We start from the raw sequence: 9938 nt of genomic DNA, 5'->3' as shown, positions 1-9938 counted from the left end.
GGACAGAGCTGGCTTGTTTATTCCAGGCAAACATCCCAGAAATCAATCATTTAATATCATCCAGAGATGCTAGAGCTCAGAAATTGTTGAAAGATAGAAAAACACATACTCCAAATTAAACTTAGACAGAAAAAAAGCATAATTCATACTTTACACAAGATTAAGTCTAAATTTTACTAAATAACATTTTAATGCAGTGGTGGGCAGTGCTAAATAAAAAGTTATCTCACGGTAATACTAAAGCACTAATTATAAACATTAAATCCRCAAASACTAAAGCATTAAACCAACACAGTATTTAGTTGAAGCTAATGCGCTTCTTCAATTCAAATTATATCTGCCTTTGAAAGACTACAACATTGGAGCACCAATTTAAATTTGACCTAATAATTTACCTATAATGCCACTAAAGATTGTATTCATATCCTGTTCTCTGAGTTTTATTTAGTTGATGCGTTTCTTAAAAATAAGATCCTGATTATCGACATCTACCTACTTGAATAATTTCTAACATTCAATAACCAAATCTTCGACATAAATGTCAAACTTTATTCAACTGAAAGTTTTCAAAACGGCCAAATACATTTATCATATTTGTACAAAATAAACAAAAGAAGACAGTGTTTYTTACTTTTTGTTTCTATTATTCAAATCTTTATTTTGGTCACTGGATTACACAAAATACACAAAAACAGACATTTGATAATCTTCATAGAGTTATCTATTCTGGGAGCTACTGTAAGATGTATTTGGTACAAATGCTTCAACTAACAAGGTTTTACTTTTATTAGTCGGTTCCATAAGGAAACCTAAACAACACTGAAACAAAAACCCTTGAARGAAATAAYCCTGAGGGACTCCTCCATTAGGATGTCGTATTACAGTAAAAGCCTTCCATGTATCTGAGTTACAGAGCTACCAGAGTTAATGGATGACTACTGTCTACAGACGGAAATGTTTGACGGCGCCGTGGTGCCTCTTCGTTCTGGAACCGCGTTTCTCTATCGGCGTCAGCTTCTTGACGCCCTCTTTGATCCAGCGGATGAATTTAGACACTTGCGTGTAGACGCCATACTTTCCTTTGCGGGCGTGACCTTTGCCCCAGCTCCTGATGCCAGTGATGAAGAAGGTGCCCCGGTACCGTGTGACATGCGGGCCGCCGCTGTCGCCCTGAAAGGAATCTTCGCCCATTGAGTCGTAGCCGGCGCAAAACATTCGTAAGGAGATGCTGAGCGGCGTTGAGTCCATGCAGGTTTGCCAATCCACGTAGGGCACAGAGAGGCGTTGTAGGACGGCGGGCAGCTGACCCTCACCAAGATATCCAAAACCGCTGACCAGCGCATCTGGCTGCCGCATCAGAACCTGCACAAACAAGACCAGATTCCTAACGTCTCAGGAAATACTAAATAATCTTTAGTCACTGACGCAGTAAAAAGTTKACCTTCTCCATGAAGTCCTGCTCCGGCATGCAGGCTGGCAGGATGTACCTGGTGAACCTGATGGGYGTGGCCAGTTTTACCAGAGCAACGTCATTGAAGTAGGTCTGTGGGCTGTAACCATGGTGAGTGACGATGGCGTCCGCCACATGCAAGGCTTCATTTCCACCACTGTGGGACGTGTTGAAGACACCTGGACGCAGATAACCAATGTTGGATTTACATTAGATATTCTGTAGTCTATAATAAATCAAGATCTTTTGAACTCTTCACTTTWCTCAGATCAGTTCTTGTATTTACATTGAAAATTGACTGGAAGCCTGGGTTTGGCTTGTTGAACCTACCGACCCTGACGGTGAGGTACCGGGTTTGGGCCACGCACTGAGCCGCAGTCAGGATGATGTATTCACTCAGAATTGTTCCCCCACAGAATCCGATGTTGTCCTGGTTGATCAGGAGAGCCTTTGGGGACAGAACAACCTGAAGGAGTGGAAACAGGGACTAGAACTGTCCTGCCATTGCTGAGTGCCTACCTGCCAGGGACATTGTCCTGGTGGACAGTCCTCTCCATTGATGGTCCCAGTCTGTGCTTCCCTGTCTGAGCTGAGCTGACTGCTGCTGTTCCTCTGGCGGCCATGTTGCTCCTCTGTGAAGCTTCTCTTCTCGGTTCTGTTYTGTCCCTGGACATCGGTGATGATGGCGCCGCATCTAAAGGTCTCTGAGCAAGTTTGGAGGACAGGAACCATCAGGTGGTTCAGTTACTAGAAGAACCACTCTGGTGTTGCTCTAACTCAACAACATTTGAAGGAACGCATGAATTTAGGAGAAAGCACCAAAGGTTTTCCTCTCCTTGGTGTTTGGGATCAGGGCTGGTGGTCTGAAAGCTTCTCTTACCGTTGGAGTTGCAGGACTGGTTGTCCTGTGCCAGGAAGTAACCGTCAGCACAGGCACATACTACACTTCCTCCAGCAACATGGCAGAAATGTTCACAGGCACCGTTCTCATTGTCACAGAGCTCTGGGAGACAGGGAGCAGAAATCCCAGTAAAACCAGCATCTTGACAAGTTTTTAGAAGACATTTAGATGAAAACTGAAGACTTGATCTGGATTATCTGCTAACGGCAAYATCGTCAACTCCAGTTATTGGTTCCTTCATCTACGATAACATCGTTTAACCTCAATGATACCCACTGGGCAACACCTGTTTCCAGGGATGGCCACACTTTTGGTAATGTGCTAATAGTGTAGCTGTTTTGGCTTAGTGCTTTGCTAACTTTGAAAACAGTTAGCATACTTAACTTAGCTTTTCCCTAAATTTTTCCAGACAAATTCTGAAGTTCTATTTTATTWGTTTTTTTCAACCTTTCAGTTGAATAAATATRTGGTATCGGCTTAAAAATYTCTCAATGAATTTTATTTCAAAGAAGAAACATACAAGACAACAAGATGTAGACATAAATACAATATCTAAGGRCAGCTTGTAAATTATAATGTCAACATTAAATTGGTTACTTAAAGTCGTAGACTTCCATAGGTAAACATCATTTGAATTGAAGTTAGCTYTTAAGTACTTTAGCATTATCAAGGCTRKTGGTTATGATTAGTATTTTAGGGTTAGCACAGCTAACCTCTTAGTTAGCGCTACTCACCATTCATGTGTTATTCACCCCAATAATCTACAGTGATAAAATGTTTTCAGGTATTGGTCAGTATMCTGTTGTGACACATTAACAAGTTTTCCCCTGTGAAATGGACCCCAGAACCAGAACCCATCTGTTAATGTTTCTAGTGTTGGACATGGAAAAACTCAAATACACAGAGAAACATTTATGGTTTTCCAGCTCTGATGAACTGCAACTAGCTAACCAACACAGAACATGACAAAGTGATCATGGCTAATGAATACGATGGATCTCTCACCTTTATCTTGGCTGAACACCTGGAGGAAGGGACCTCCCAGGAGGCAGATGGCGAGCAGAAACGCAGACATGATGTTTGACGGCTTCAGYTCTGACTCAGCTGCTCTYACTCAGCAAACACACACCTACAGGAACATCAGGGACTCACATAATGTGGACAGAGGTGAATAAATGTCTGGRCTTTAACTCATCCTCAATCTGTTGACCTGACTATCTGTTTAGGTGTTTATTACCGCTGAGCTCTGAGTCACTTTGGAAATGTTGTGTCAGCAGATCTCRGGTTTGTTCTGGAAAGAGATGTATGAAAAATAAGTTCTGCTCCTTCAACGGACTCTGTTCCTGTAAATCCGTCAAAACAAGCAGCAGCTTCRACCTCTGAACCCTCAACGTTCAGGTTGTTGTTGATTTCAGGTAAACACAGAGGGACTTCAAGATCAATAAATCAGGATTTTTCACTGATCYGGGCCCCAAAGCAGGACGGATTCTGATGTGAGCAGATTGGGCATCAAAAGTTAACTTTATAAATCTTCAGTGTTTATGCCAAAAAAAGAAAAACAATAAGTATCAAATTAATGACCTTCATCAATAAATCATCAAAAACTTTAATTTTCCAGTAAAATGGATAAAAAATATGTCTACAAAATTCAGATTTATATTAACTTTAGAAATATGACAGAAATCCATCTAAATTTTATTATAATTTCTTTATTTCTAATTTAAAGCTTTATAAGTATTTTCAAAATCAATTCCAAATTGATTTAAATTCAAGCAATTTAAATAATTATGTAGATTAGAGCTAAAAAAATCATTGTACAATGCAAATTAAATGTAATTAAAGGTTAGTTTTTTTTTTATTTAGTCATTTTTATTTGTAATATTTGTTTTACAATCAAAAGCTTGGATAACTGAATAACTATATTAGAAATTCAGTGAATATTCTTTAAATTTTATGTAAAAATTTCACTTTTCTTTAAATTTGTTGAATGTGTTTGCCTTTATTTTGTTGAAGACCAGCTCATGTTAATATTTACCAAAACAGATGATAAAGAATACAAGCAAACAGTAATGTAAGTGTTTTCTAGGTGTTTAATAATTCTGTCAAGSAAACCTTTACATCAGAATAGCAGGTTTTTACATTTGTGTGATGCTGAAACACTATTGGTGGAAATTTGGTCCCTAAAGAAAAGCTCAAGTTAAAGAAAATATATTATTTCTGAGCTGTTTTTCAAGTGGAAAAAAAGTAAATTTAACACTTATTTCTTTATTAAATGTCAAATCTTTTTGCAACCTCAAATATTCAAATCAAAAATGCAGTTTAAACAAAACGGAAAATGAAGGGACATAGAGTATCAACCCTGAGGAACTCCATCTGTATTGTGGTCACTCCATAAGGTATGTCGCTCTTTACAAATTGATCACCTGTTTGGCTAAAACGTGGCCATTTCAAAGCGATTACATTCTCAGCGGGTTGTTCCAGCTAGCTTACAGGTTCAGCCTCTTGATGGCGCCATGGTCTCTCTTCAGCCTGTAGATGGCGCCATGGTCCCTCCTTTTTCTGTTCTCTCCTCTGGGCGTCAGCTTCTTGATGCCCTCTCTGATCCAGTGGATGTATTTAGACACTTGCGTATAGACGCCGTATTTCCCTTTGCGTGCGCAGCCTTCGCCCCAGCTCACGATGCCGGTGATGAAGTAGGTGTCATGGTAACGTGTGACATGCGGGCCGCCGCTGTCACCCTGGCAGGCATCCTTAGCAATTGTATCGTAGCCGGCGCAAAACATGCGCATAGAGATGCGCAACTGGGTGGATTCAATGCAGGTGAGCCGGTCCACATAGGGCACRGAGAGGCGTTGTAGGACCGTAGATGTTTCTCGACCCTCACCAAGACGTCCGAAACCGCTGACCAGACCGTCATTCTGCCGCATCAAGACCTGCAACAGAACACAACACAAATCTTTAAAGCTTTGTTTTAGTTTAGCTAAACTTATCATCAAAACAAACTATAAATATACAAATATCATCCGTTGCTTCGCTGATTTCTACATCCTGCTCTCGTTTTATAGAAAACCTGATTAACCCCAGCAAAACCTTCGATTATTCTCACGTTTTCTGCAAAATCTGGTTGTGGTATACAGGCCGGCAGGATGTATCTGTTGAACCTGATGGGCTTGGACAGTTTTACGAGTGCGATGTCGTTGTTGTAGTTTTCTGGGTTGTACTTGAAGTGGGAGACAATGGTGTCCACCTCATGGGACATTTCCCAATCGGTTTGTTGAGTGGTGTTGTGTTCACCTGGAAACACGGAGATAATAATGCATCACTCACCTAGTCAACGACACATTTCAATGCAATAACTAAAGACTTAAACTACAGGTATACTATATTTAAAGATTCTTGATGTTATAATATGTTTGTAAAAGAAGTAGTATAAACAGGAAGTTCCAGTTTGACTAGTCGGACCTACCAACTTTGACGATGAAGTAACGTGATTGGTTCATGCAGTGAGCCGCAGTCAGGATGATGTACTCGGTCAGAATCGTTCCCCCACAGAACCCAATGTTGTCCTCATTGATCAGTAGAGCCTAGCAGGACACAACAAGCTCCAGTAATGGTATAGTTCTGCCAGAATCTGTGACCAGAACATAACATTCAGATCATCACTTTGTTGTGTGACTACCTGCCATGGACATTCTCCTGCTGGACAGTCCTCTCCATCGACGATCCGAACACTCCCCGACCTGTCAATAGTACCCGAACTTATCAAATTGGGAATAGGAGCTGGGAGCTTGCTGCTGATGTCTCTGGACCAGAATGGATCATCAGGGTCGAGGATGTTCCTTTGCTCCGTAGAGTTTGCAGTGGTGTTCAGCTTGGGGGGTTTCACTTTTTCCATGTTCAGGTCTCCAGAGTCCACGAGTGACCGCCGGACCTTGTTGCTGACGAGTACGCCGCATTTAAAAGGCTCTGCAAGAGTTTGTTGGATGTTTAGAGTTTGGGAGATCTGAACCGGTTCTGAAATGATGCTGTGGTGTCYGAAGCTCTGATTTGTTATATTGCTTACAGAGATATTTCTATCGACATACGTTTGTGTCCACTGATCACATTCATTGCTTTTTTACTGGTGAAAACGACAACCTGCCAGTCCAGAAGCCAAATGCTTYCAGAACCAGTGTGGGATCATCGTCCTGTTGTGGACCTCAACTGTGTCTGGGTCTTAAGATCATCGTGTTGACTGGAGGTAAAGATAAATAGATTGAATGTCTGTCTCCTTGTGCCATCACTGGTATTCATGAGTCCTAAGCCTCACCATGGCACCATCATGTTGAAGGTCARACTAGGCTTGAACCATAGTGGTTACTGGGTTGTTCCCCTGATCTTGGATCTGCTGCTGTTTAAAAAGGATTCTGAAAACTTCCCTATTATGTCTGGATGTAAAATTATCCTTTTTATATCTCTGTTGAGGTTCTTGGGCTTTCACTTGGCTGTGGGTGTTGGTCAGGCAGATCTCTTGGCAYGGGACTCATCAAAAAAATTGGACTATTTGTCCAATGGTTTTTGGGAATTTATATTTTCTTGGAATCTGTATGTTTGGCCTCGTCAAGAATTGGAATAAAATCCCCAATAAATCCAAACCTTTACATCCCCATGTTGAATTTAAAGATACTTGCAGTTGTATGTTGTTCAATCACTCATCCAGATCTCCTGTGTTCAAGCTGCTTTTCTTACCATTGGATTCACAGGACTTTCCATTTTGACCCAAGAAGTATCCATCAGCACACGAGCACTCAACGTTTGTTTTGGCAACGTGGCAGAAGTGATCACAGCCGCCGTTATCGTTTTCACAGAGCTTTGGGATAACTGAAAAGACACAGATACTACAGCCATTAAGAAAGTATGTACRTGGCACCACTGCAAAGACTCTGGAGGGTATCTTGGGGCAACCGGTGGTGCTGTAACTCTGACCAGAATGAATACCAAACGTCGCCCATGTTTATTTGTGAGAGTCAGGAACATGTGACCTTGGAACACTTTCAGGTCCAAGGTCTGCATCTTCTCAACACCTGATTGGGTTGAGTTTATTAGCAGCAGCTTTTAAAATAACATGATCTGCAGAGAAGACCAAGCAAAATGACGTTGCCAAAGTGTTCCTCAAACCTCCTCAAGTCTTCATAGTAGGTGAAGACTGATGGAAGAACATTCTGCTACTGTATCACCCACAGGGGCACGGTATAGGAGGGGAAAGTGATGACAATTTAGGCCCTGACCAGAAGGGGGCTCTCCACAATTTAATTATTTATTTTTTGTTCATAGAAGTAAAAATAAAAAATTGGGGCCCTGTCAATTCCAAAATTAATCATATTGTATTTTAAAAGATTGTTTTTAGCAGTAAAAATTGAATGTTGCCACTCCCAGATCACAAAAACACACATCCATTTTGCCCTGAACCCCCCTATCTGCGTTAAATGGTTCTTGTTGCTTGGAGCTCTTCAGAGTGACGCTGTTAGCAGCAGACAGTGGAAGACACGAACGACTGTGGCAGTTACTATGCTGCTAAGAAAAGTTATAAAATCAGGTTTTAAAAAAATAGAGAGAGGGGGAGAGAGAAAAGGGCAAGAGTGCTAATTTATAATCCAGTTTTTCTCCAAGAGAGCTGAGTAAACTGTGTAAGATTATCAACTATTTAGCATAATTAGCTTAGCTACAAACTACTGTTTACATCCTTTTCACTAGCATTTAATGAATTAAGGAAAGAAATTACCAACATATTCATATTTTTAACTTGTCCTTTGTACCTTTTACCACTTAACAACAGATGAGTCAGTCAGCAGGAGCTCTAACCCATGTTCCCCCTGTCCCATTCTCTTCTGAGTGAAGCTGAAGCTGCAGCATGTAACTTTTATAAAAATATTTTCGTCACATATTTTTTGCTGTGACAGTATGGTATGAGAGGTAATCTGTCAAAAATCTATTTTCTCTGCTTTCTCCCAGTGCTTGAAACAACCAGTCAGTGGCAGGAGAGTTTCAGTGCTGTCAATCACAGTATCATGTGGTGCTGCTCGTCCTTCCTCCGCCTCGATTTGTGCCATGCTGTAGCTAGCATAGCACAGAGCTGTGCAGATTCAAAYTGTAAATGCTCAGTTTAGTTAGCATAGCTACCAATGACGGCAGATAAACAGTTTTTTGTAATGATAAGTTGTTTCTCCACCATTAGCACATTTAGTAGTGAAGGAATGAGGCTAATTGACTCAAAAAATTGCACAGGGGGGCCCAGGATTCCTGGCGGTGTCCCTGATCACCCAACTTTTACCGTCTGGATTGACTCTTCTACTTACCGATTTCACAGCTGAAGCCCTTGTASCCCTCCATGCAGAAACACTTGTAACTCCCAATTGTATCCGTGCACCGACCGCCATGAGCACAGGGTGTGGACAGACAGGCGTCGCCATCTGCAGAAAGGACAGAGTAACTTCAGTTAGATGCCAGGACCCTAGAAGTCAGTTGGTTTGAGGTTCTGCAGAGGAAGCTTACCCACATATTTGGCCCAGAACGCATCCTGAAGAAAGACCAACAGAATAAAATGGTTTAATACAGAATTATTGGAAGTTTTCTGACTGACTTTCTTTGCATTTTGATGAAAACGTCTTTAGATTCATACAGTTTTCTCCTTATTTTCAAAGATCTCTCGTGCTTCCTCCCAGCTGCAGCGCTCCTCGTTGCACTCCCTCTCCATGTTGCCTTGCTTAAGTTCCTCCAGAAAGCTGTTGGCCCGTCTCAGCCTGGTCAGAACCTGGTTGGCCTCCCTGCCATCCAGGAAAACTGGAGACAGGGAACAGAAACTGGCAATCTGGGACTAGAAACGCTCCAGATGCTTCCCAAGCATACCTCAAAACATATTGTCCTGAGGTCAAGTGTCACTAACTGTCAATCAACAACCTCCCCATTCCTCCACACACACACACACACACACACACACGCACACACACTCCACATTCCTCCCTACCACCCTCATCTTCCTCAGTCCTGACACCTGAATGTGGATCTCAACGTACCGTGAGCGGCCGTGAGGTGAAGCAGCAGCACGAGGCCCAGGGTCGGTCGTAGAGTCCCAGACATGGTCCCGGTTGGAGAACCTTCACTGTCCTGGTTCAGAGTAATGGAGTCTGACTGCAGCAGGGAGGCAGAGAGGGCAACGAACTGCGCTGGGGGAGGAAGGTCTGCTCTGGGCGGGCTTTATCTCAGGCTTCCTGCTCCAAATGTCAGACCTTCAGCACTCTGTTAGGGAAAATTACAACTYTCTACTGTTTTGCAGTAGAAACAGGGAAGCTTGTGGTTCTGGTGAAGTRATAATATAGTATCTGTTAATTTTTAGAGAAAGCTACAAACTTCTTCAATCAGAATCCTGTTTTCAGTCCAGATTTTTCTGCTTCCGTTGTTGGATTTTCCTGAAGGAGTAAAACAAGATAAGTTGTTTTATCTCATTCTGGTCCTYGGCTATCAGTCACAGTTTGTTCTGATTGTTCATTCATTATCAGCAAAATTTCTGCTTCTGTCTATTTAACACAGAGCCGTTTCACTCAAATGTAA

The 9938-nt window shown here is 41.8% G+C and overlaps 2 protein-coding genes across 2 annotated transcripts; both read right to left on the bottom strand.

The window, feature by feature from the left end:
• Window positions 1–620: 620 nt before the first annotated feature.
• Window positions 621–3680, bottom strand: LOC103457853 (coagulation factor X-like). The gene is made up of 6 exons (XM_008398288.2): window positions 3357–3680; window positions 2331–2453; window positions 1970–2154; window positions 1781–1898; window positions 1442–1629; window positions 621–1362 (listed from the first exon to the last, which is right to left on the bottom strand). Exons 1-6 carry the CDS (start codon window positions 3424–3426, stop codon window positions 943–945), a joined length of 1104 nt encoding a protein of 367 aa, XP_008396510.1. The 5' UTR covers window positions 3427–3680; the 3' UTR covers window positions 621–942.
• A 743-nt stretch (window positions 3681–4423) lies between these two features.
• On the bottom strand, window positions 4424–9552 carry f10 (coagulation factor X). Its single transcript, XM_017303689.1, has 9 exons — window positions 9404–9552; window positions 9010–9170; window positions 8883–8907; window positions 8687–8800; window positions 7080–7211; window positions 6031–6317; window positions 5818–5935; window positions 5458–5645; window positions 4424–5284 (listed from the first exon to the last, which is right to left on the bottom strand). The coding sequence occupies exons 1-9, from the start codon at window positions 9465–9467 to the stop codon at window positions 4838–4840; spliced, it is 1536 nt and encodes a 511-aa protein (XP_017159178.1). The 5' UTR covers window positions 9468–9552; the 3' UTR covers window positions 4424–4837.
• Between the last annotated feature and the right edge of the window lie 386 nt (window positions 9553–9938).

Source organism: Poecilia reticulata, linkage group LG2, assembly GCF_000633615.1.
Source record: "Poecilia reticulata strain Guanapo linkage group LG2, Guppy_female_1.0+MT, whole genome shotgun sequence".
Taxonomy (NCBI): Eukaryota; Metazoa; Chordata; class Actinopteri; order Cyprinodontiformes; family Poeciliidae; genus Poecilia; species Poecilia reticulata.
This window is presented reverse-complemented; position numbering and strand designations above follow the sequence as displayed.